At 36.4% G+C, this 27,465-nt stretch overlaps 3 protein-coding genes and 1 long non-coding RNA gene across 7 annotated transcripts in view; 2 read left to right on the top strand and 2 right to left on the bottom strand.

Moving 5' to 3' along the window:
- acsf2 (acyl-CoA synthetase family member 2) overlaps positions 1–2,174 on the top strand; it is a 37,811-nt gene extending 35,637 nt beyond the window's left edge. The window contains exons 15-16 of the mRNA XM_073828261.1: positions 1,331–1,399; positions 1,802–2,174. Of these exons, the coding sequence (XP_073684362.1) occupies positions 1,331–1,399; positions 1,802–1,852 (120 nt within the window). The 3' untranslated portion in view covers positions 1,853–2,174. The remainder of the gene's footprint in view (positions 1–1,330; positions 1,400–1,801) is intronic.
- A 1,822-nt stretch (positions 2,175–3,996) lies between these two features.
- Positions 3,997–7,028, bottom strand: armc7 (armadillo repeat containing 7). The gene is made up of 4 exons (XM_073828515.1): positions 6,750–7,028; positions 6,324–6,445; positions 5,157–5,300; positions 3,997–5,085 (listed from the first exon to the last, which is right to left on the bottom strand). The coding sequence occupies exons 2-4, from the start codon at positions 6,409–6,411 to the stop codon at positions 4,739–4,741; spliced, it is 579 nt and encodes a 192-aa protein (XP_073684616.1). The 5' UTR covers positions 6,412–6,445; positions 6,750–7,028; the 3' UTR covers positions 3,997–4,738.
- Positions 7,029–7,160: 132 nt separating this feature from the next.
- LOC141298015 (uncharacterized) lies at positions 7,161–8,287 on the top strand. Its single transcript, XR_012341508.1, has 2 exons — positions 7,161–7,339; positions 7,829–8,287. It is a non-coding gene; the product is annotated as an uncharacterized lncRNA (long non-coding RNA).
- Positions 8,288–9,640: 1,353 nt separating this feature from the next.
- Positions 9,641–26,268, bottom strand: ndel1a (nudE neurodevelopment protein 1-like 1a). Of its 4 annotated transcripts, none has more exons than XM_073828345.1 (10): positions 26,139–26,268; positions 24,013–24,109; positions 18,525–18,678; positions 18,286–18,434; positions 17,574–17,710; positions 16,677–16,850; positions 16,065–16,156; positions 15,805–15,953; positions 15,172–15,209; positions 9,641–10,629 (listed from the first exon to the last, which is right to left on the bottom strand). In XM_073828345.1, exons 2-10 carry the CDS (start codon positions 24,096–24,098, stop codon positions 10,619–10,621), a joined length of 990 nt encoding a protein of 329 aa, XP_073684446.1. In that variant the 5' UTR covers positions 24,099–24,109; positions 26,139–26,268; the 3' UTR covers positions 9,641–10,618. The 4 variants fall into 4 exon arrangements, with proteins under 4 accessions (XP_073684446.1, XP_073684447.1, XP_073684444.1 ...); XM_073828346.1 differs by having other exon boundaries at positions 15,172–15,206; XM_073828343.1 differs by lacking the exon at positions 15,172–15,209.
- Between the last annotated feature and the right edge of the window lie 1,197 nt (positions 26,269–27,465).

Raw genomic sequence — 27,465 nt, 5'->3', positions numbered from 1 at the left:
AAAAATTACCCTGTTCAAAAGCTTATACACACTTGATAATCACACAGCTGTGTTTTTTTTTGTTTAGTGATAGTATTAGTCCCTTGTTCGTCCTGAACAGTTAAACTGCCCGCTGTTCTTCAGAAAAATCATTCAGGTCTTTGTTTTTCAGCATTTTTGTGTATTTGAACCCTTTCCAACAATGACTGTATGATTTTGAGATCCATATTTTCACACTGAGGACAACTGAGGGACTCAAATGCAACTATTACAAAAAGGTTTCAACACTCACTGATGCTTCAGAAGGAAAAACCATACATTAGGAGCCAGGGGTGTAAACTTTTGAACACACTGCAAAAAATGCTTTTCTTACTTAGATTTTTTGTCTTGTTTCCAGCCAAAATATCTAAAAGTTCTTGAATCAGGAAGGATTTTCTAGACAAGTAAAAATTTGTGTCTTGTTTTCAGTAAAAACAAGTCAAAATTAGATGAGTTTTTGCTTAAAACAAGCAAAATAATCTGCCAATGGGGTAAGAAAAAATATCTCATTTTAAGCAGACAACTAGATTATTTTTCTTACCCCATTGGCAGATTATTTTGCTTGTTTCAAGCAAAAACTCACCTAATTTTGACTTGTTTTTACTGAAAATCCTTCCTGATTCAAGAACTTTTAGATATTTTGGCTGGAAACAAGACAAAAAAAAGGGGGGGGGGGTCATTTAGTACTGTCCTTCAGAAGCTACAGAAGATACTTACATGTTTCCCAGAAGACAAAATAAGTTAAATTGACCCTGATCTTCAAATTCAAAAAGTTTTCACCCCCGGTGTTTCCTTCTGACGAACCTTCAATAGTTGAGTCCCTCAGTTGTCCTCAGTGTGAAAAGATGGATCTCAAAATCTTACAGTCATTGTTGGAAAGGGTTCAAATAAACAAAAGATGCTGGAAAACCAAATAATTTTTGAGACCTAAAGGATTTTTTGAAGAACAGCAGGCAGTTTAACTGTTCAGGACAAACAAGGGACTCCTGAACAACTATCACTAAACAAACAAACAAAAAAAAACACACAGCTGTGGATCATTCAGGTAACAACACAGTATTAAGAATCAAGTGTATGTAAACTTTTGAACAGGTTAATTTTTTATAAATTCAACTATTGTGTATGTAAACATCTTTTATGTGTAATATCTTATTCAAGTCAGTACTAAATAAAAATAACATGCATTTTGCATAATCCCTGTTATTTTGAAAAAATAATTTAGATTTTGCAGATTGTGCTTTTGACCTCAACTGTATATATATAGATATATATTGAAAACATGTTTGCCATTTAAAAACTACTGTTTTTACAGATTGCCCATTACAAGGTGCCACGCTATGTAACGTTTGTTCAGGGATATCCTCTGACTGTCACAGGCAAGGTAAGTGATATGTGACAATGTGAAAGTCACTGCACACTACTATTATCATAAATAATAAATAAACAATTCAGATGATTAATTTAGTCCAGAGAAAATTGTGTTCTGTGAGCACTTCCAGAACAAATCTCTCTTTCCTTTATCCCTACTTCATTCTGCGTCCGTGGGTACATAATGTTAAATATGAAGAAAATGTTAAAATGGTGTTTTCTTGGCTGGATTCACATTAGTCTCTAGACAGAAGAAATTCAAGCAATTTCCCTGTCTGCATGAAACCCACTGAAGTGGTTTCAGACATTCGAGGGCTACTGTGACACCTTTGCTTTTAAAGGCTTGTGGTTTTGCTGTCAACAGATTGAACCCTTCAATAGCACTACCACTGTTTATTTTCTTCATCTTTCTCAGATCCAGAAGCACAAACTGCGTGAGCAGACAGAAAAACAGCTTGGACTGTGATTGCAAAAGCACCTGTGGTATGTTTTTAAAACATTCACAAGCCGGCCATCAACCTTGGGATATTATGGGTTGCTCGAATATATTTAGAAGCTATGTTTTTAATTAAACGTATGTTTTGTTTTATACATTGGTTATATTACCCTGTTATGTTACCATCCTGTTTCTACTAAGCTAACGGTGGTTTTTGTATCTTTTAACGGTGGCATGTATCTTTTATTAACTAGCATGATTTTGTATGAGTTGTATACGAAACCAACAAATTGTTTTGGGGTTTAGGTAGATGACTTTATGTATGTCTAATAAAATGTTCCTTTGAAATATACTCTTTGAAAAAAAAAAAGACAAAAACAAAGTGTGTTCTTTTTATTTTATTTTATTTTTGAGCGACGTCAAAGGTAAATCATCTTGCTTGGATTCCGTGCACATCTGCTCTGTATTCAATCTGAAGTACATATGTTTTACATTTTATACTCCTGAAATATCCAAAAATGGAGTATTTAAGGCACAATTCTAGTCTTTTTGTTGGCATCGAGGTAGTTTCCCCTCATTGTGATCTCAGGTGTGCCGTGTCGGTGTTCATTTAGGCCTTGTGCTTTCCTGCTTGGCTTGTGATGTGAACATTTTGATGCTGGTATTGAGACCATATGGAACGAGGAGAGCGAGGTCGTCTCGCAGCATTCTAATGAGTCTGCTGGAAAGTAATGGCTACCCAAGTTTGTACTAACACATAGTTTTGTGAGGATCGTTTGGGGTGAGACTTTAAAACCAAAGTGCTGGACAAAACCCCAGACATTCTTTTCAAATTTCCTAGCAGCTATAATGGAATCCGTCATTCACTGCATGCTTCTCAAGGTCATGATGGGATGCATTCATCTGACTGTGTTATATATTTCATAAAATTAACACTGATTTATGACAGCATTGGTTGCAGTAAATGCATCACCTAATTTGGAATCTAGCATGAGTGCAAATCTCAAAAAGGAGCTAAAAATATGCTAAGAGTCTCCCCCATGTGTCCATTAGTAGAATAACAACCCCAGCATCTGTTTCGTATAGGTGTAATCTTTCTTCATTTTTTGGATTCAGTAGAACGCCTATTGTGAATGCAACTGCCATTAATTTCTTTAAAAAACGATCAAACCTCAAGGCTAGTGTATATATTTTTTAAAGAAATTAATACATTTATTAAGCAAGGAAGCAACAAATTGATCAAAATTCACAGTAAAGACGTAAGTAAAGACAATTGTTACTTTAAATGTACGTTTTCCACAAAATGACTAGGGCTGAGTAAAAATATCGATTTCTCGCATTTTAATCGCTTCTCATTTTTACGAAACCATTCAGTAAATCCAAATAAGCTTTGTTACTTTTGATATGACACAACGTCTCAGATTCTGTCCATTTTATTACAGTATTCAAACAATAAATGCCGTTTTGGCGCTGTTTTGAGTGACAGATCGCCTCAGTTCAACAGAAGCGTCATGTGAACTGATAATCTCCGCTTTAATACCAATTTTAGTATGAAATAAACATCAGAAGGTGTGAAAATAGAGTAAAACTTACCGAATACTGTCTCATGTAATCGCTTAATCAATCAGTGTTTTAGCCGAGCAAAGACGTCAATATAACTTGTAAACAATGTCAGTTAAGGTCATATTTACCTCAAAAAACTATACGGTGACCATAAACTCTAGAGAGGAGCATTTTGCTAAAATATGCACAATATAACAATTTTTGACTGTTTAAGCTTTAAATCTGTCAAGTTTTATGACAACCACCATTTAAAGATATATTTCGAAAAACGAACTGGAGTATAAATGTGTCTGCTGAAAAAAACAGCTAATACCAGCCTAGGCTGGTTGGCTGGTCTTAACTGGTTTAAGCTGGTCTCCCAACCTGGCCAGGAAACCACCAGCCTGACCAGCTAAGACCAGGCCAGGCTGGAAAAGTGGCCAAAACCCCTCTAAAACCAGCCTGCCTTCCAGCTATGACCAGCTGGTTTTAGCTTTTTTTTTCACCAGGGTAATTATTATAAAAACTTCGAGTGTAAGCTTTTATATACAAATATGTTGATTTTAACCTTCAGTATCATAGTAATGTAGTACCCAGCTGACTCTGATGTATATTTTATAGTTGAGGTTTATTTTGGCATATACTGTACCTGATATATCCAAAATAATAAAATCGAACTGGAAATTACATCAAATCGCAAGCTTGTGAATCAGAATTGAATCGAATGGTGAATTTTGTGTCATAACCCAGCCTAGTTTTTACTGTATTTTTGATCAAAGAAACTTCTTTTAAAAACATTTGAGAGACTCGTATGCAACTATTACAGAAGGTTCAAATAATCACTGAAGCTTCAGAAGGAAACACAATGCATTAAAAGCTGGTGGGTGAAAACTTTTTGAATTTGAAGATCAGGGTAAAATGAACTTAGTTTGTATTCTGAAGGGCAGTACTAAATGAAAAAAAATACGACATTTAGGCAAAATAAAAAAAATGTACACATCTTCATTTTATCAAAATCATACAGTAATTGGAAAGGGTACAAATACACAAAAATGATGAAAAAAACAAAGAATTTGTGTGATCTAAAGAATTTATCTATAGAACAGCAGGCAGTTTAACTGTTTAGGACAAACAAGGGACTCATGAACAACTATCACAAAACAAAACAGCTGTGGATCATTCAGGTAACAACAGTATTGAGTGATTCCTAACATTTAGCTGATTCTGCAAAGTGTATGTCAACTTTTGACCCCAACTGTGTAAAATTTGAACCCGGACCATATTTATAAAAAAAATAAGGTTTTATTTTTCAAAATAATCTTAAATGATTTTTCAAGATTGCCCAGGAACAATTACATCTAAAATCAAAAGTGTTTAGTCCTTTGGCAGTGGGATCCCCACCACTGATTGGCTTTGTCCCTGCATTTCCTCTCGGGCTTTGTCCACTTGTTGCTGTGTGCAGTAGTCCTCCAGAAAAACTGACGCCAGGTTCCTGAGGCGCGGGTTCTGTGTGAGGGAAAAACGCAGCATGCATTGCACCACTGCGCTGTCTGTGGTCTCTGTGCGCGAGGCTGCAGTGGTGAGGTTCATTAATGTAGTGATGGCAGAGAGAACCGTCTCATCTCTGTTACTCGACAGGCAGGATATCACTAATGGGACTCCACCGCTTTGCAGGATCTGATCACGGGACTCCCGCTCCATACTGAGGTTACACAAACCACCTGTAGGATTTCAAACACTTCATTGGTTCATGTGAATAGATTACAACAGCAATTATAACAGCTGTACTAACCAATTCCAAACTCCACAAGGTTCTCGTTGTCTTCTGTCAGCATGTCCAGGAAGAGCTCATTGACCTGGAGCAATCGCAGCGCTTCCAGGTTGGAGGGATCGTACGCAAAGTTGGCCAGGTTTGCCAGCACTTGCTCTTTAGCCTCTGCCAGGAAACAACTATCGCAACTTAGTAAATGTATTAAAAATAAAAAACCTGAAATAAGTATTCATACCCTTAACTCAGTACTTAGCTAAAGCACCTTTACAGCCTTTTTGGGTATGATGCGACAAGCTTTGCACATCAGCATTTGGCAAATATCTGACATTTTTCACCTCACCTCTTCAACTCTCAAGCTCTGTCAGTATGGATAGGGACAGAAACAAATGTTCAGGTTTCTCCAGAAATATTTAATTGGGTTCAAGCCCAGGCTGTGGCTGTGGCTGGGCCACTCAAGGACATTCACAGAGTTGTCTATAAGCCACTCTTGCTGTGTGTTTAGGGTCATTGTCATGTTGGAAGGTGAACCTTCTGCCCAGTCTGAGGTTCTGAATGCTTCATTCGTTTCTCCTTCTGTAGGTTTCTTCTATCTCCACACATGACACTGGAGCTTAACTAGAGTGAGCATCAGGTTCTTGGTCACCACTCTAACCAAGGCCCTTCTCCATGAATTGCTCAGTTTGGCCATGAGGCCAGCTGTAGGAATAGTCCTGGTTGTTTTAAACTTCTTCCATTGAGGGTAATGGAGACTACATGCATCTGTGAACCTTCAATTCAGCAGATTTTTTCTGAACTCCTCCACAGATCTCTACCTTGCAAAACATCTGTTTCTGAGCTCTATAAGCAGTTCTTTTGACCTTAGTGCTTGTTGTTTTTGCTTTGATATGCATTTTCAGCTGTTCATCATACCCATCCAATTGAATTTACCACAGGTTAACTTCACTCAAAGTGTAGTAATGAATGCCCCTGAGCTGTCTGTCCCAAACAGGTTTGAATACTGATGCAATGGGATCATTTAAGTTTTTAATTTTTAATAAATTTGCAAAAATGTCAAAACCCAATTTTTTGCTTTAAAAAAGTAATTTAAAGCAGTTTAACATAAGGCAGCAGCATAAAACGTGGGGAAAAAATGAAGGAGTATAAATACTTGCGCAAAGCACTGTAGTGTGTCTGCAAACTTTGACATACCATCACTATCAGTGTCCTGAAACTCAGTGACCAGACCCTGCAGATACTCAAACCTGTCAGACAATGAGGAACGATTCTTTCCTGCCATCACAGATGAATCATGGGTAACGTGGGTTTAACACCTGCAGACAGACACATAGACCGTCATTCTGTAATACTGATAGACAGTCAGACCAATAGATAGATAGATAGACAGACAGACAGATAGATAGATAGACAGATAGATAGATAGATAGATAGATAGATAGATAGATAGATAGATAGATAGATAGATAGATAGATAGATAGATAGATAGATAGATAGATAGATAGATAGAGACAAAAGGCAGAAACACCTTATAAAACAAAAAGGTTGTGATACTAATGTAACAGAATGACAGGCGACAGCAATGAAGACGAGATGAGGCAGATGGAGAGGTGACTCACTTGTGCGGAATAAGGCTCATGATAGTCATTTGTGCTTCTGCTGGAAACTTAAACTTTGAATTCCATATCTACAGAAACTGACTGTATATGGATTGTAAATACAGATTCATTTTTATCCAGGATGTCATGATTTGATCAATGAGTGTCTGGAGTTCCGCATCACTGAAGCCGCTCTGCACATCTGGTCCGTCGGTAAATACTTCCCCCGTCATTGGTTTCGTTTGATTTTAGGTTCCTCCCTTATAAATCTGCGTATAAGTGACATATGATAACAAAACACTTTACTGTGTAAATTACTCACAACATTCCCTCTGCTTTGTAAGACAATATCGTAAATAAACAGAGTTATCTATTTTATAACGCACGTGCCGGAAGTAATACTCAGGGTTAATATGTGCAGCATATATTCATCCGTGTGGAGGTCAGAAATAGTTTCACTGAGACTTTAGCTGTTTTTTTTTTCTGCTGGTGTACACGAAGACTATACATTTCAGCATGAAACAGTCCAAACTGTCCACTGCAAAGCGCCTTACAAAACCAATTCTTTTTGGGACACTGCTAGTAGGTTTGGCCACGGCGTTTTTTAACAGGTGAGAAAACACACCCCCTTGACATTGACACAATGTGCGTATGTGTATGGTGTTTAGACTATAAAATAATACAGATGGTGTGTTAAACACACAATATTGTGCAGCTTAGCGGTGTTAAAACGAGTCCTGACAAAACAAATGCGGTGTATGAATAGTCTAAGATTAAGTGTGCAGTTATGTGTATTGTGTAAACAAAATTAACTGCAATTTAGTACACAGAATTAGAATGGCATCATCTTTGTATGTGAATACTTATCATTCTAGCAGTCTTTCAGACTATTACAATGGACTAAAGAACTGGTTTGAGCTGAATTGCAAAAATTTAATAATACCAAATTGCACTTACTATGAATTAGTAGCAAATGCATGCAATACTTTTAAAAAATGTTTATCTTTTCATTGTAGTGCTGCTTACAGGCATTTGAACTAAATAAGATGTTTGTTGTGAGGTCTGATCATTCATATCATTATTCTGCCTTATGCATGAAGGCATTTGTTCATGGATGACCTGGCAGATCTCAGGGAGCAGGAACGATCCCGCAATGAGGCCAAACGGCTGGAGGTGATGGAAAGGAGAAGGAGACAAATAGATGAAGTTCTAGAGAAGAAGAGTGCAGGGGACAGGTGAGATGACTGAAGGGAAACCTGCAGGAAACCAACACTGAAAAAGAAAACACAGGACATTTTTGCCTTTAAGGATTTGTGAAGTGTTATGAAACTTGTTTCCTGATTGTTCTGTTATTGGGACAGAAGTTGCATGGAACGTGTATGCGTGATATAGCAAGCAATGATTTGAATTTAATGCCTTGATTATATTGACATATAACAGCTGGATTTGCAAGAATATAATACATCACACAAATGTAAGATGCAAATAGTGGTAAATATTAATGGGCCAAATAAATATGTTTGTGCCTCATTCCTACAACTGACAAAAAGCTACTGGGATATTTATGAATATTAGAAATGAACACCAGTTAAAAGTTTAAGTAAATCTGCTCAAATTGTTGAATATTTTATGTACCATTCAAACAATTTGATAACACATTGATGAATTTATTAATTAAAATGTTGTTATACTGTGCAGTTGGCAATAAAGCCTTATTCTAAATTCCTTTTATTTGTTACAGTGCAGCTGGCATCAGTGTTATTGTTAACTAAAACTGCTAAAAATTTGCTAATTTTAAAAAAGCTGAAATATTAGACAAACTTCAATGAAAATTTGAAATGTTGAAAGTGCTGAAAGTTGAAGTACTAAAATGAAATGAAATGAAAATAAAGCCAAGTATTTAAAAAAAGAAGCTAAAAAAAAATCAAGAAAAAGCACATAAAATTACTAAAACTTAAAAATATTTATTAAAATTACACTACCAGTCAAAAGTTTTTGAACAGTAAGATTTTCAATGTTTTTTTAAGAAGTCTCTTCTGCACACCAAGCCTCCATTTATTTGATCCAAAGTACAGCAGAAACAGTAAAATTCTGAACTATTTTAACAATTTAAAATAAGCGTTTTATATTTGAATGTATTTTAAAATGTAATATATTCCTGTGATTTTAAAACTGAATTTTTTTAGCATCATTACTCCAGTCACACGATCCTTCAGAAATCATTCTAATATTCTGATTTGCAGCTGAAAAAACGTTTATTATGTTAAAAACAGCTAAGAAGACTCTTTTTTCATCTTTGATGAATAGAAAGTTCAGAAGCACAGCATTTATCTAAAATGATCACTTTTGACCAATTTGTTCAAAGCATCCTTGATAAATAAAATTTCATTTCTATAATTTCCCAAAAAACTCCAAGCTTTTGAATGGTATAGTGTATAATGTACACTATAATGTTCCTTTTTATTTCAATTGTTTTAAATATTGATAATAATAATAAAAATAAAAAATGTTTCTTAAACAGCAAATCAGCATATTAGAATGATTTCTGAAGGATCATGTGACACTGAAGACTGGAGTAATGATGATGAAAATGTTGCTTTGATCAGTTTCAAATATATTCAAATAGAAAGCAGTTACTTTAAATAGTAAAAATATTTCACAATATACAAAATACAACAACTGTTTTTGCTGTACTTTGAATCAAATAAATGCAGTTTTTCTGTTCAAAAACTTTTGACTGGTAGTGTAATAATTACTAAAAATTAAAAAGAAAACTGAATCTATAAAAATATTTTGAAATGTTAATAAACACTAAAATAAAAGCCTTATTCTTAAGTCCTTCTAACTAAGATTTTTCCACGGTAACATCACAGAGTTACAATTTTTGTGTTTGTTACAATAACACAGACTCGTGAGAACACTACCATTTATTTGAGCACACAAAAGTAACAAAAAGTGCTTTTGGAACACATTGCACTAACCGAAATGAATAAGATTTGTCATTCACAACAAGAAATTAAACAAGGTATGTATATTCCAACAAATACTATGAGGTTGGGAAACCAACCTGAGACTCAGTAGTAGCAAATACAGTATTACTACAGCAGTCGATTGTCAATATGACCGAACCAGTGTTTAAAACAAACCTTTCATGTGCAACTCCAAAGACATTCACACTTACACCAGGCCACGTTTCAGGAGACAAAAATAGGGGAAGTTTACCCATCCGAGGCACGCATTAGCACTTACTATAGATCCTAAAATAAAATGACTGGAAATTTGGGATAAAAATGGAAACCAGTTTCCATTACATAAAAGTGCACATCTAGATAGTCAGATCTCCACAGTTCATCTTCGTTTTTCCTTCAATATACAGTATATCGTGTGTATATATATTTATATATATATATCAGGTCTACCATCTTATACACAAACACCATTAATAAAGCAAATTCCCTTTGTTTTCAGCTTTCACATACATCGCCATCCAACACTATAGCAATAAATACGTTTTCGGACCGTGGTATAAGACATCACATTGCAAAGAACAGAGAAAAACCTAAATTAAATATATACATATATGCTTATATCTAAATTAACAGTAACCATAAATATATTAGATGGGTTTATACATATTTAGGAACTATTAACAAGTACTTCAGCAGTAAAATGTAGGATATTGCAACGTAGAGACTAGTATGAGGTGCGGCTACCGGTACTAACCCACTGTAATCTCGACTCTGATTCAGTAGTATAGTGTTATATTGCTGTATAGTGGTTGTAATAAAGTGTATGTGTGTTTGAGGGTCACACGCTGAGCACCAGGCTGGATGGAGAGTTGGAGCGCGGCGGGGCTGTGATGTTCGTCACGGCGCCGGGGTCCAAACCGTTCACTGTCCTGCTGTGCTCAGAGAAACACGAGACTTGAGATTAGACGCTTCAAATGAGGCATTTGAGCCCTGTACAATGCAATTCCATACTACTGTTAGAAATGCCACTAGTATTTCTTTTCAGTCCACACCAGCTGGATAAACTAGATGGGATTTGGCAGAAAACAGAAACAGGCTTCCCGAAACCAAACAGACAGTTAATATGCGTAGAAAAGCTCAAGCGCGAGTAGGCCAGAGTGAGTTGGTGTAGATAAGCAAGCAGGACAAACTCAGAAGCTCTGAAACTGTAGCTTTTCCTCCCAGCCCAGACCACTCAATGCGGCCCCCGGAGACACACCAGACACAAACACTCTACTGTCCATCAGTACAAAGGTAATTCGATGACGTCCATCAGCTATGCTTGGCTGTGTCTGTTCTTGTTACCTTGAAACACACAAACGTAATATGTGTACTGAACCAGTACAAAATCAAATCACTAAAGTACTGGAGACTGCAAAGGCCTGTTATCCTGATCTAAATGCTCTGCTTCATCTTAGCTCATCGATAGATCTGATAGGTCTTACGCAGCAGAAACACAAGCCATGGGCGTCCTCTTCGTGCCCTTTATCATCTACTGGTACTCAAGCTACAGGACACACTGATTCAGCACTGCGGTGAGCTGCGTAATACTGCGGTAAAGGTGTGGATCCTCTAGACATTCTGCCCTCCTCCTGAGCCAGTAAACCCTCAAATATTTTTAAAGGAGTAGTTCACTTTCAGAACAAAAATTTACAGATAATGTACTCACCCTAGGGGTGGGCGATATGGTAAAAATATCATATCACGATTTTTTCAAGAAATATCACGATTCACGATTTTATCACGATTCTTTGTCATGTTGGTTTTACTTTTTTACAAGTTGTCTGAGTAGTACAGCCAAATTAATTTTTCTATTTTAAAACCAAAACCTTACAAGGTAACAAAATACAAAATAAAAAGAATGGCAGATATTTAAGCCAAACTGGGCGAAGACAAAAAATCTTTGTCATTATTTTCTTTGTTTTTAAAAAATAAGAACAAAGATATACTATACAAATAAAACAAACAGTGCTTTAATTTTCAGGTACAGTCCATGTATTTATCAGTAGCATTCAAGAAATTTAATTAACAAATATAAAAATAAAACACTATATACATTATATACATAAATTATACATAAGAGCAACTGTATTGAAGTTCTTCAGTCAAGAGCAGTGAGTGGTTTTGTTTTGTTTTGTTTTATTAGTGTATCATCACCCAAAAATGACAATTCTGTCATCATTTACTCACTCTCGCATTTTTTTTAAGCATAAAACATGCTGAACATAAAACTTATTTTGAATAATGTGGGTAACCAAACAGTTGCTGGGTCCCCAGTTACTTCCATATATTTTATTTATTTATTTTAAGTCAGTGGGGACCAGCTACTGTTACCCACATTCTTCAAAATATCTTCTTTTGTGTTAAGCACAAGAAAAAAATTAATAGAGATTCAGGACATGTGAGTGACAACATTTTTGGGTGTACTGTCCCTTTAATGACAATCGACAGCATGTTTAGCTCTGTCGCAGAGCTGCACGCATCTATACAGGCGCGCATCCGTTTTTCTCTTAACTGTTTACTTTCACTTTAGACCACCGACTGTGTTTATATGTTAAACGCCAAAGATAGCTCAGTTTAGTAATCAGGTGCTGTTTGACAGGCTTTTAGCGCACGTGCTTCAGGTTTACGCGCTCATGAAGCGCATGCCAGAACAGCGCGCGGACCAAATGGCGTAATTTTACCGGGCAAGACTTTGAAGCACATTCAAATAATGTACTTTTGTGATCGCGAATATGAATAAGTGCAGTGTCCCGTGAGTGAATGTACAGTATATTAAGACGGAGGCACACTGTAGCACGATACTACGATATTTATTCAAAAGCAGATCGTGGAGACATTTTAATCGTCCACGATCAAAAATCGTCATATCGCACACCCCTAACTCACCCCCTTGTCATCCAAGATGTGTATATATATATATATATATAAGGAAAACATTTCAGTATTTCTCTCCATATAATGGTTATGTATGGTGCCCCCAAGTTTGAACTTCCAAAATGCAGTTTAAGTACAGATTCAAAGGGCTCTAAACGATCCCAGCCGAGGAAGAAACGATTGGTTATTTTTGAAACAAATTGACAATTTATATACTTTTTAACCTCAAATGCCTGTCTTGCCTCATCTCTGCGATGCGCATGTGTAGACTGTGTGATCTGGGTCAAGAGAGTTAGGGTGTGTCGAAAAACTCCCATCTTGTTTTCTTCCCCAACTTCAAAATCATCCTGCATTGCTGCAAAGTACTGACCCAGTGTTTACAAAGTGAATATACGAAGAAGATCAAATGCCCTTTACAAAAAAGGTAAAATAGTTTTGTAGGACGATTTTGAAGTTGAAGACGAAATCGAGATGGGAGTTTTTTTGACATACCCTAACTGTATTGACCCGGATTACACAGACTACACATGCACATCGAAAAAAGACGAGCATTTGAGGTTAAAAAGTATATAAATTGTCAATTTGTTTTGAAAATAATCAATCGTTTTGCTAGATAAGACCCTTCTTCCTCGGCTGGGACGTTTAGAGTCCTTTGAAGCTCGTGCCTTAAACTGCATTTTGGAAGTTCAAACTTGGGGGCACAATACACATCCATTATATGGAGAGAAATCCTGAAATGTTTTCCTCAAAAAACAAAAAAAGAAGAAAGAAAGACATGAAAATCTTGGATGACAGGGTTCTGAATGTGAACTAATCCTTTAAAATGACTCTCTACATGTATGTAATCTCAAATGGATTAAATGGCAATAAAGCTTATTATTTTTAAGAACATGCTTAAAGTCAACATGAAATTAAAAAGGTCATAATAATATAAGTTCCTAGTTTTATGCATAACTTATTTGATTCAAGTTTAAAAACAAATGTTAGTCTTCCTAATATTTAATACATTTTTGTCTTTGAGACAACCTTTTTTAGCTTATTTCACATTTTTCGACCTCTCCAACAATGCTCAGGTTTAGGTACTGCAGCTCTTCTGGTCTGTTTTTTTTTTTTAAAGAAAATAAAACTTTTATTTAGCAATGATCCATTAAATAAGCAAAAGTGATATAACTACTTAATGATCTTGTTATAACAGATTTATATTTCAAACAACTGCTGTTCTTTTGAACTTTCTATTCGTCAAATAATGCTGAGAAAAAAATGTATCACTGTTTCCATTTAAATATTAAGCAGCACAACTGTTTTCAACATTGATAATAAGAAATGTTTCTGAGTCTCAAATTAGCATGTTTGAATCATTTGTGAGAAATATTGTACACTGAAAACTGGAGAAATGGCTACTGAAAATTCAGCTTTGCCTTTGTAGAACTGAATTACATTTTAGAAATATTCAAATAGAAAGCAATTATTTTATATGGAAGCCCATTTGGTAGCCACTAAAAAAATAAAAATAAAAAAATAAATAAATAAAAGGTATTTGACACTTCAGAATTGGAAGTTTGTGTCTCATAATTTACCTTTTTTTCCGCAATTGTATGTTTGTATTATGCAATTCAGAGAAAAAGTCAGAATTGTGAGTTTTTTGATCTCATAATTGACTTTATCACGCAATTCTATGAAAAGTCAGAATTTTGAGTTTTTATCTTGCTGGCTACTGAAAATTCAGCTTTGCCTTTACAGAAATAAATTATATTTTTAAAAATATTCAAATAGAAAGCAGTTATTTTATTTTTCTCAATTGTGAGTTTATTACACAATTCTGAGAAAAAAGTCAGAATTGTGAGTTTTGGTCTTGTAATTGACTATTTTTCACAATTGTGAGTTTTCAGCATGAAATTCTGCAAAAAAAAATTTTATTATCTCATAATTATTTGTATTTTTTATTCAGTGGCGGAAACAGACTTCCATAATTTTAAGCGTATATTCACAATATTTTTGATCAAATAAATGCAGCCTTTGTTTTTCAAAAACATTAAAACATTTTAATGACCCCAAACTTGTGAATGGTAGTGTAAGTAATGCCCACTTTTCTCGTATCCCCATGAATCATATCTCATGACATATCTTCATATCATATTATGGAGTTGCAAATCTCATTTCATGTTGACTTTAATAAGAAAAATGAACATGATCTATCTAATGATTGTCTAATCCTACTCAGTTCATACCGACAGACAGATGAGAAGAGAAACTCTTAAGTGTAGCACTCAGGGTGAACTCCATAAATTTCAGACTTCTTTTTTTAGAGAACATGTCATGTTTTGAATCTTCAGCTAAGAGTCAAAACACTGGCCCAGTTCTCTCACATTTTATTAAATAGACCACATCTGAGCAAACCTATGGAGTGAACCTTCACAGACAATTCGAGCCACCACCAAGATGTTAGTGGAGATGATATGATCTTAACCTAGTGGATTATAGTACTCTACGTCATACTTAGGGGGTTGTTAACCAGCATGCATGGACCCCCACAAAAATCTGCTAGTCGGATCATTTACCCAGAAGCAACGCAGGGAAAATGACCCTCTCTCTTCTGCTGAGGAGAGAAACACACAGAGGCCTGAGATAATTTTATCTTGAGTATCTCTTAGACATCATACTTTTCTTCAATCTGCCCTTCATTTCAGTCCTCACTTTAAATACACACAAGAACATGGGGGATAGTTCACCCAAAAATAAAAACCATAGTACTATCGTGAACACACATCGAAGACTGACACGGAAGAGAAAAAAATTGTTGAAAAAAGTTATTTTTGTTTTCCTTGCATACAAAAGTTTTCTCATAGCTTTATAACATTAGGGTTTTAAACAGTGTCCTTACTACTTTCATCAAAAATATTTTAATTTGTTGTTCGAAGATGAATGAAGGTCTTACAGGTTTGGAACGACATGAGGATGAATAATTAATGACAGAGTTTTTCAATTTTGGGTGAACTATCCCTTTAACGGCTGAGTACTGAAATCTTTATTTATAGTCTTTTTGTGAACTTTCTGTGAATAGCTTTCAATAGAAATCAGGATTTCTAGGACACAAAGTAATTATGGGTAGCGTAGATCAAATAAGGTCATCAACTCTAAAGGTTTATTGATTGGGTTTCCTGAACTGTGGCAGAACAAAATGGATGACTCACGCTTTGTCAAAGTAGGATGTGTGGAGAGAGTGAGAGTAACTTGAAATGTCTCCGTTAATCAGATTGCCGTTGACATTTGTGACGTAGTTCTTCCTGGCTGCCTGGTCCTTGGCGAAATTTCGACAGGCTGCGAGCTTAGACTCTAAAGCCTATGAAACCAGACAAACACTTGGATTAGACACCAAATTTCTTTTATGCAAACTGTGAACAATTTGACTGAATAGCTTTCATATATATCAAAAAATTCAGTGTTTACACACCCCAACTTTGCGCAGTAAATCGCCAACAATATTCAGCGCTGATATTCTGGCAGATGGAGTGAGGGCTGCATTAGTGGAGCTGTTGGACAGACCTAGAACAAAACAAGAACCAAGTGAGAAGTGCAAACACATATGTGACCCTGGACCACAAAACCAGTCTTAAGTCGCTGGGGTATAATTGTAGCAATAGCCAAAAATACATGGTATGGGTCAAAATTATAGATTTTTCTTTTATGCCAAAAATCATTAGGAAATTAAGTAAAGATCATGTTCCATGAAGATTTTTTGTAAAATTTCTACTATAAATATATCAAAATGTAATTTTTGATTAGTAATATGCATTGTTAAGAACTTAATTTGGACAACTTTAAAGGTGATTTTCTCAGTATTTTGATTTTTTTTGCACCCTCAGATTCCAGATTTTCAAATAGATGTATCTCGGCCAAATATTGTCCTATCCTAACAAACCATATATTAATAGAACGCTTATTTATTGAGCTTTCATATGATGTATGTATCTCAGTTTTGTCAAATTTAACCTTATGACTGGTTTTGTGGTCCAGGGTCACATATGGCATTGTATACATCTCAGAGAGAAATTTAGCTGTCTACCTGTCTGGCTGGTGAAAGCATTGTCCAAGTTCTTGCTGAGCGGAGTAGCCGGCAGAGACAGGGAGGCCTGGACTGCGGAGTCTGTTTTGTCATTGTCTGGAGTCGGAGAGCTAGGGGCTGACATTCGTGTCACCTCTGGACGGCTCTCTCGTACCGCAAGCTCTTGCCGCAAATCTATAACGTCACATGGTGTTTGCATATAAATGTGTCTTAGTGTGTAGACACAGGGTTACAATGATAAAAATCCATTTGCTACTTTTTTTTAATTCCCAAAAAACCTAAACAGTCTTAATTATTAAGCCATATTGATTTTCTGAACAGTATGACATTCTATGATGTACATTGTTGGCCATTTTCTCCACGCTCGAGCAGCTGTAGCGACAACTGTCTTCTAGGCTATGCAGGTGTTTTGTATTTGGATGTAAAAGTGACATAACAGTCTTCATTTTCTCCCGACATCAGAACCTCTGAGGATGCAGTGGATTCGTTTTGAGGTGCCATCGAATACACAAAAAACTAAAGAGAGGGGCGGGTGAGCAGTAGCTCATTATCATTTAAAGAGACATGCACCATAACAGCTCGCTGTGAATAAAGCTGTTTGTTGACAAGATTAAAATGGTGTTGTTTTACATGACCATCCTAAAGTATGTTGCAGAATCATCCCAAGTTGTGGAAAATAGGCATCTGATGTCCCCTTTAAGATGTGTGTGTGTGAGATATTGATCTGTAACCTTCACTTCCAGACCAAAATGTTGACCTGAGTATGTAACATGACTTCATTCCACATTTTTTACTGACAGGAAAGGTTATGTAAACATCACTTGAGCAGCCTGGAATGAGGAACTAGCTGTAATTACACATGACAACATTTTAGAGAGAAGAGTCAGAAGAGTATACCTCTGGCTTCATCTTTTAGTCTCTGCACAGACACTAGGAGAGACTCCTTCTCATCCAGTTCACTCTCCAGAAAGGCGTTCCTCTCGATGGCCTGGTTCAGCCTCTGCTCAAAGTCCTCCAGAGATGTAATCGTGGCTCTGTGGTAACAAACCATAGCAGAATACAACTATAAATCACAGCAGAATAGTGGAAAGGCATACAACCTACGAGGGCAGAATTCTTTATAGACAACATATAATAAAGAGGGTTAGTTCACTTAAAAATGAAAATTCTGTCATTATCCCTCATGTTGTTCCAAACCTGTGAAACCTTTGTTTATCTTCATAACACAAATTAAGATATTTTGGATGAAATCCAAAAGCTTTCTGACCCTGCATAGACCGCAACACAACTGACACCATCAAGGCAGAGAAAGGTAGTAAAAACATTGTTAAAATAGTCAATACGAGTGGTTCAACCTTAAATTTTATGAAGCAATGAGAATACGTAAGCTCTCGTATTTCATCAAAAATATCTTAATTTGTGATCTGAAGATGAATGGAATGAAAGGTCTTATGGATTTGGAACGACATGAGGGTGAGTCATTAAAGACAGAATTTTCATTTTGGGTAATATCCTAGATCCCTTTAAATTCATTGTGAATGCCATTTGTGTTCATCTTTAGGATTTTTAGGATCTTAAAGCATTATGGTATAATACGATGCCCTCTGACCTCTTTGCTCTCTCCAGGTCGTCATTGGCCTGCTCTAGCTCTCTGACATATTTATGCAGCTGCTCCTTGATGCCTCGAGTCTGGCTGAGGTCATCCTCCAGCATGGAGATCTGTTTATAGCTCTGAGCATACTGATACTCTAGCTTCTCCTACAGAAAAGAGAAAGCAAAGACACACACTCATTAGATGTGTCCTCGCTTTACTGTTCTTTACGCACAGCTCAGCTCACACACTCTCACCTTGATTGAGTCGAGCTCATGCTGCAGTCTCTCGTTGTCCGCCTGCAGGTCTCTGATGCGATGCTCTGCTTGGCCCAGTTGTGTCTCCAGCTCTGTCTCCAGCTCTCTGCTCCCTTCTTGGAACTCCAGCAACTCCTCCTGTGCCTCCTTATAACTAAACACACAAGAAGATACCATTTATTACTGATGACATGTGCATTAAATTTGCATATTCTATTTCTTAAACAGCTTGCCTTTGAAGACACAGCAACAGCATACACACAGACTGATAAGAAGTCATCAGAAACAGCAGTTCGGCATTTCCCATAAATGCATGGGAATACAGTTAAAGTCAAATGTTTACATACACCTTTCAGAATCTGCAAAATGTTAATTATTCTACCAAAATAAGAGGGATTATACAAAATGCACTGTATTTTTAATTAGTACTGCCCTGAATAAGATATCCTATAAACGACATTCAGATATAGTCCACAAGAGAAAATAATAGTTGAATTTCTAAAAATGACCCTGTTCAAAAGTTTACATACACTTGATTTGTAATAGTGTCTTCTTTCCTGAATGATCCATAGCTGTTTTTTTAGTTTAGTGATAGTTGTTCATGAGCCCCTTGTTTGAACAGTTAAACTGCCTGCTGTTCAGAAAAATCCTTCAGGTTCCACATTTTTTGTGTATTTGAACCCTTTCCAACAATGACTGTATGATTTTGAGATCTATCTTTTCACACTGAGGACAACTGAGGGACTCATATGAAACTATTACAAAAGTTCAAACACTCACTGACACAAAAATGATGCATTAAGAGCCGGGGGTGAAAACTTTTTAAATTTAAATATCAGGGTAAATTTAACATATTTTGTCTTCTGGGAAACATGCAAGTATCTTCTGTAGCTTCTGAAGGACAGTACTAAATTAAAAAAAGAAAATGTAATTCATTCATGTCTCACATCTTCATTCTGTTCAAAAGTTTTCACCACTGACACTTAATGCATTGCGTTTCCTTCTGGGGCATCAGTGAGTGTTTGAACCTTCTGTAATAGTTACATATGAGTCCCTCAGTTGTCCTCAGTGTGAAAAGATGGATCTTAAAATCACACAGTCAATGTTGGAAAGAGTTCAAATAAACAAAAAAGCTGAAAAACCAAAGAATCTGTTGGACCTGAAGGACTTTTCTGAAGAACAGCAGGCAGCTTAACTGTTCAGGATAAACAAGGGACTAATGAACAACTATCACTAAACAAAAACACACAGCTGTGGATCATTCAGGTATAGCTGACTACAAGAATCAAGCGTATGTAAACTTTTGAATGGGGTCATTTTTATAATTCAACTATTATTTTCTCTTTAGGACTATATGTAAAAGGACTCTAAACTCCCAAACCTTAGATAACTTACTGATTATACCATTATTTAATGAATGTGCTCTAAGCTGACACCGTTACTAGCACAGTGTGAATAGGGCAGACTGCATCTACTGTAAATAACCAGTTTTGTGTACAGTGTCCCAGTGACCAGGGGAGAGCACTGACCTGGGCCTCTTTATATAATGTGTGGAAGGATCTAAAAATGGCACCGGGGCAATATTTCCCTACCCAGTCATGCTACAGTCACGTGAGCCAGGAGACGGGTCAGGACAACCTATTTATCCAGGGACAAGGAGACCACTAAAACTGGGCAAAAAGTATGTAACGCCCCGGCAGCAAAGCAGAAAAGCAGAATCACACAACATCTGTGACTCATTTTGCATGGTCTCTGAAGTGCTGATTAGGGTGTTTTACTAGCAGGTCAGAACTGGGTAGATGGAGTTATCACATGTCACTGAGACCCAGAGGAGCCTGCACTTCAAATACAAGTCTTAAATTGTGATGAACATAAGTGCCACCCTGGAGATAGCATGTGCTTTAATAAAACAGCTGGCCTACTTTAAGCCAAAGCTATTTGTTTGTCATTAGTTACTATTGTAAGTCCGTTCACACAAAGAACGCTAACGCTAAAAGATAACTGGTACCCCAGGGATTAAGACTTGTATGACTTAATATAACAAGTTATGTCTCTTACTGAAATTTGTAGAAAACCCATTAAAAGATTTGCATTATTTAAAAAATAATAACGCATTTAAAAAAACGCATTTAAAAAAAGTTATAAATTGATTTGCATTTTAATGAGTGAAATAAGTATTTGATCCCCTAATCAATCAGCATGATTTCTGGCTCCCAGGTGTCTTTCATACAGGTAACGAGCTGAGATTAGGTGCACTCTCTTAAAGGGTGTGCTCCTAATCTCAGTTTGTTACCTACATAAAAGACACCTGTCCACAGAAGCAATTAGAGCTGGGCGATATGGCCTAAAAATAAAATCCCCGATTTTTTCACAAAAAATCTAATTTATGATTTAACTCGATTTTTTCCCCCCTACTACTTTTAGCATGTAAAGAAACCCCAGCTTTTCCACAATATATATGGGCACCATATATTTTGCAATATACATTGCAACTGCATCAGTGATCGCTTTCCACCAGGCCCCATTCTTATCATACCAGACACAGTAAATGTTTGTAAGACAAATAAATATGAGATGGGAGGAAAATATATATTTCCATGATTTTCTCTTGCACTTATATCGTATACAAAAATATACAATTTTGAACACAGAAATATTAAATGGTTTAAATAACTGAAACAATCTGCCAGCAGGTGATGGTAAGACACTGATTTAATTACTGAATCATATCATTCATTTGATTCGTTCGAACGGATTGTTCATTCAAGAATAAAGCAAGTGACTCTTAATGAACGGGAAATTGAATCATTTCACTAGATTCGTTTAAAAACGCACGTTCATTCATAAACGAAACACCGCTGTGTTTGAGTGGAGATGCGCAGCGGCTCAGCTGTGACTTGTTTCAGACCACTTTTGACGACGAAATAGAGCAAAATCAGGCATGGTGTTATAGTCAGACAATGTAAGTCACTTAATAATAACTTCTTGTTTATTTAACTGTTATAATAAATCAATATCTCGTTTATAAACTCCCTTAAAAATGATTAAAAGCTGTCACTCATCTTAGTTTGCAATATCACAAAGCTCTGTTATAATAAACGAAGCTACTGCCCGTTCAGACTCTTATTTACACTCTCTCTACACTTGAGATACATTAGTCAACATGCAAAACACATAGAAACCTTTGAAGCTCCACTCAGCACAAATACAAATATGCTGGTCGGGTCAGTCGCACATGGTGCTCCTAAATATTTTTTCATAGTCGTACGCAGTAATTTTTTTTTTTTTTGCCCTTGAACTGCTGGTCGCACCGGTGCGACCTAAGATTCTTTTTAGTCGCACCATTGAGAAATTAGGTCCCACTCTAGAGCCCTGATATGCAAATAATTCGCCATTGTCTTCAATCATCTCTCTACTCAGTTTATGTGGTAAGTTAAATTGTATGTACTGTACTGTAACGGGCTAACTTGCTAGCAAGCAGCTAATCATGTCCCCTTAGTGACTTGCTTTATTTTACCAGAACGCGTTATTTGTTTTCCGTTCTGAATACAGCGGTTAATTAGGTGCGCCATCATGTGGTCGGACAATATTGCCTCTTAATTATTCTGCCATTGGTGCAATTACAATGTATCTTATATTTTTATTAAAAAATCGCGATACCTCGATTTAATAAAAAATTCAATCATCTTAAAACGTAAACTCAAATTAATCGAAAAAAATCGAAAGAATCGCCCAGTTCTAGAAGCAATCAATCAGATTCCAAACTCTCCACCATGGCCAAGACCAAAGAGCTGTCCAAGGATGTCAGGGACAAGATTGTAGACCTACACAAGGCTGGAATGGGCTACAAGACCATCGCCAAGCAGCTTGGTGAGAAGGTGACAACAGTTGGTGCGATTATTCGCAAATGGCAAAAAAAACAAAAAAAAACTCTCCCTCGGTCTGAGACTCCATGCAAGATCTCACCTCGTGGAGTTTCAATGATCATGAGAACGGTGAAGGAATCAGCCCAGAACTAAATTAGAGGACCTTGTCAATGATCTCAAAGCAGCTGGGACCACAGTCACCAAGAAAACAATTGGTAACACACTACGCCCTGAAGGACTGAAATCCTGCAGCGCCCACAAGGTCCCACTGCTCAAGAAAGCACATGTACAGGCCCGTTTGAAGTTTGCCAATGAACATCTGAATGATTCAGAGGAGCACTGGGTGAAAGTTTTGTGGTCAGATAAGACCAAAATTGAGCTCTTTGGCATCAACTCAACTTGCGATGTTTGGAGGAGGAGGAATGCTGCCTATGACCCCATGAACACCATCCCCACCATCAAACATGAAGGTGAAAACATTATGCTTTAGGGGTGTTTTTCCGCTAAGGGGACAACTGCACCGCATCAAAGGGATGATGGACAGGGCCATGTACTTCTTAAATCTTGGGTGAGAACCTCCTTCCCTCAGCCAGGTATTCCAGCATAACAATGACCCAAAACACACAGCCAAGGCAACAAAGGAGTGGCTCAAGAAAAAGCACATTAAAATCCTGGTGTAGCCTCGCCAGTCTCTAGACCTTAATCCCATAGATAATGTGTGGAGGGAGCTAAAGGTTCGAGATGCCAAACATCATCCTAGAAACCTTAATGACTTGGGGAGGATCTGCAAAGAAGAGTGGAACAAAATCCCTCCTGAGATGTGTGCAAATCTGGTGGCCAACTACAAGAAACGTCTGTCCGCTGTGATTGCCAACAAGGGTTTTTCCCACCAAGTACTAAGTCATGTTTTGCAAATGGGTCAAATACTTATTTCACTCAATAAATGTATATAGAGGCACGTATTTCCAATGAGCCTATGTTGGTCTGAGACATCCTGTGGACTTGTCTGACAGCTAAAATTAGTTCAGAATCTGGTGCAAAATCAAAAAAGGAACAAAGCTGATTTGTAAATCAAATCTTTCATTCAGATTACATAGAGGGATTTGTTTGAGCCACAAACCCCAGTCATTCGCTTTTTTAATGTAACCAGATGTAACCAAACAGAAGACTGTTAATCACAAACATGGGTGTACCAAGCTTTTGTGTGTAAATGCCTGTTCCTGCCAATGAGTCTGAAACACGCCATCCTGGAATCGAGAAATGCTGCTTTGGAACAAGCTTGTTGTGTAATCTTTTTAGATGACGAAGCCAATGAGAGCTTTTCAATGGTAAAATTAGCAGTGGGAGCCTATATCAAATCACAAAATGCTCAACCCGTTGAAGGAAATTCCCACTGTGGTGGATTACATAAAACTAATTTGACTGCCTTTAAATGTACAGCAACTTCCTCAATGTAATGTAGGGAACAGGTTGCTTTGGTTTTTCTCCCAGCATTTAGTAGCAGTGTTTTGTTTATCCAAAAGCCAATGTGAATAGTGAAGGCTGAGGACAACATGAAAGAATGCTATCAGGTGTCAGAGAGCTGAGTAACGCTCAATGCTGCTCACTGTACTGCCACTTACCTTTTTTTGTACTTGAGTGAAAGAGCCTTCCAGAAATCAATTTCCTCGTCTTTGGAGGCGAATTTTGGTATCATATTTGCATCCATGACAGATAAACCTGAAAATTATACAAAGCACCAACACTGTTTAGCATACACTGCAAATAGTTTACCATTAGTATTTTGCAAAAAAATATTAACAGACCTGTCACACATTTTTAAGTCATAACCCATAGCGATAGTCAGATCAGTCTCTGATTTCACAATCTGAATTTAGCAGCATGAACCTCAGTTCAACTCTGACTACTGCCGTCCCAAATAATCAATAGAACTGCGTGCAGTCTGACCCAGCCCATAGAAACGCCATGTGCCCTGTTCATACACGCCAGGACACAATCACCCTCTGGTTATAGGTCATTGCCTGGCATTGCATGACTCTTTACTTAGAAACTGTGATCTCAACATTAAACAGAAACAAAAGGACTGTCAAATACTCAATCATAGACAAACAATATTTTACTAAGATATTTAGATAATGAGAATACTGAGTAGTTTTTCAGGAAAGAAATTATAGAAACTAATACTTTAATTAAGCAAGGATGCTTTAAATTAATCAAAAGTAATGAGGCATTTATAATGCTACAAAAGATTTCTATTTCAGATAAATGCTGTTCTTCTGGACTTTCTATTCATCAAAGAAACCCAAAAAAATTCTGCTCATCTTTTTTCAACATAATCATAAAATAAAGTAATCATTTGACTTGAGTAATGATGCTAAAAATTCAGCTTAAAATATATTCAAATAGAAAAAGTTATTTCAAATAGTAAAAATATTTCAATTTTTTTCTGTTTTCCTTGTTTGGATCAAATAAATGCATAATTGCAGCATGAGATAAAAACTCTTACTGTGCTCTACTTTCACAAGAAACTAATAACTAAAACTAAAACTAAACAGACAACTTAAACTTACAAGCCTTACAGGCACACCCAGACTTAACAACCTTTTTATTTCCCTTTGGTTTCCTTATGTAATTCATTGTTTATTGATAGCATCATATTGCTTATTAATTAGCCTACTTCTTACTACATACCAAACTTAAACTGGTATCCTCTTAATAGCATACTTAAAGTCTGTTTGACTTACAGTATTCCGGTCATTTGTCCTCTTTTTAATTAAAAAAGACGGCTGTAATTTCTATGTGTGAAAAACTATCAACACCTGATGGAACCTCTTCAAATCTATATTTATATTCTGCTAAAACAGCATATTCGCAAAGAAAGAGGAAATGAATAATTAAGAAATTAAAGGTGTTCAAATGAAGAAAGATAGCTAATTAGAAAATAAACGTATATAAATAACCCTATATATAGAATATGTAAAATTAAATACTAAATAAATGATGAATATATAAAAAATAATACATGAATTCCAGACAAGGACTCCAGTCAAATGCAGATGGTTAAAATAAACCCTAGTCTATTCATTTTATAAACTTATAAACTATTACTCAAGCGAAACTATAGCTATTGATATATTGAGAGAACTGAATTGGAAAATACTAAACCTTCGAAATATACAGCCTTAATATACAGAATTAAATATTGATTTTCAGTCACCTTAACGATCATTATAAACTCTTAATGAGCTGGTGCGCTTTGCCAAACAGCACCGGATGACAGGTATACTTACACTGTCTGTCTAACAATACGATAAATGTATCTCCTCTGTTTAATCATATCTACTGCCAACACAATTATCGATGACCAGAAACATCACATCTGACATATTTCTCTTTAAACACAACTGACACCACCATTTACTATAGCGATGCGATAGCGATACACTAGCTAGCCGAGAGAGCTAACTGACGTTAGCCGGCTAACAACAACAACAACAGTGATGATGCGCTTTGAACTGACACGAATAGATATGACAATAATAACACAATTATGTCGAAACGCATATTTGTGGCTATAATGTTTGAGTGTGAGTGTTATCTAGCGATAACGTTAGATGATGTTGATGGAGCGCAGGCAGGGTGTTGTCTTCTTATTATCTATAGCAGTAAATCAGTGAGTGGTGTTATCATATGAGGTTTGAAGATCTGCATCATGTGTTAAGATTGCGATGGGAATTTATGAACTCACCTGCACATTTCCAGGATCTTTAATGCTGATAGTAGGACTGGCTGTGATCCTGGCACAGCCTTCAGTGTTTCAGCATTCTCTCTCTCTCTCTCTCTCTCTCTCTCTCTCTCTCTCTCTCTCTCTCTCTCTCTCTCTCTCTCCCCAATGACGTTTGTGTGTCGTGTAAACTGATCCTGGCGACGCCTCTTACGGTACGAAAATAACGTAACAAATATGTTGCTTTTTATTTATTTATTTAGGGCTTACACGTTAGTCAAAACAACAACAAATATATTGATATTTATGAAAACTTGGTTAAAAAAATATGTATAAAAACCTATTTAGGGCTGTGACGTTGCTTGAAAACAACATAACAAAAACATTTATTTATCACATACTTACTTATGTGCTCTAATGGAAGAATAGGGGACATAATTATATGTGATTTAAAAGAATAGTTTAGCCAAAAATGAAAATTCTGTCATTAATTTCTCACCCTCATGCCGTTCCAAACCTGTAAGATCTTCGTTCATCTTCAACACAAATTAAGATATTTTTGATGAAATCCAAGAGCTTTCTGACCCTGCATAGACAGCAACGCAACTGACACGTTTAAGGCCGTAAGGACATTGTTAAAATAGTCCGTGTGACAATGTGCGTCGAAGACTGACACGGAAGCAAAGAAATTGTTGATTAAAATCATTTGTTTTCTTTGTGCACAAAAAATCTCCTAGCTTCATAAAATTACGATTGAACCATTTAGCGCGATATGGCGTAGCTTGTCAGAGATTTACGTCTCGGAACCTGAGCGGAACGCACGTGATGGAGATTTACTACTAATCAAAGCACCTGCTTCATTGACTAAACGCGCCTCACAATATCGTTCGATATATTGCACAGCCCTAATTGAACCACTGATGTCACATGGATTTTAACAATGTCCTTACTACCTTTCTGGGCCTTAAACATGTCAGTTGCATCGCCATCTATGCAGGGTCAGAAAGCTGTCAAAAATACATCAAAAATATCTTTGTGTTCCGAAGATGAACGAAGGTCTTATGGGTTTGGAACAACATGAGAGTGAGTAATTAATAACAGAATTTTAATTTTTAGGTGAGCTATACCTTTAAGATTTGCTTCGATCCACTTTTTGATATCTTCTGAGGCAAAGTATTTATATTTCGGATTTTCCACATTCCCCACTTTGCTTATTTTCAACATAATGTAATAACATAAAATGCTTAAATAACTTAAATCTGAGAGAGTCAGATTTGAGAAAATTCAAAAGTCACGTAAAATATAAATATCTCACATAATTACCTCAGCGTTTGATGAAAAAGGAAACAAA

The sequence above is a fragment of the Garra rufa genome, chromosome 22, assembly GCF_049309525.1.
Source record: "Garra rufa chromosome 22, GarRuf1.0, whole genome shotgun sequence".
Classification (NCBI taxonomy): Eukaryota; Metazoa; Chordata; class Actinopteri; order Cypriniformes; family Cyprinidae; genus Garra; species Garra rufa.
Note: the sequence above shows the minus strand (reverse complement) of the source record. Positions and strands in the feature narration are given on the sequence as shown.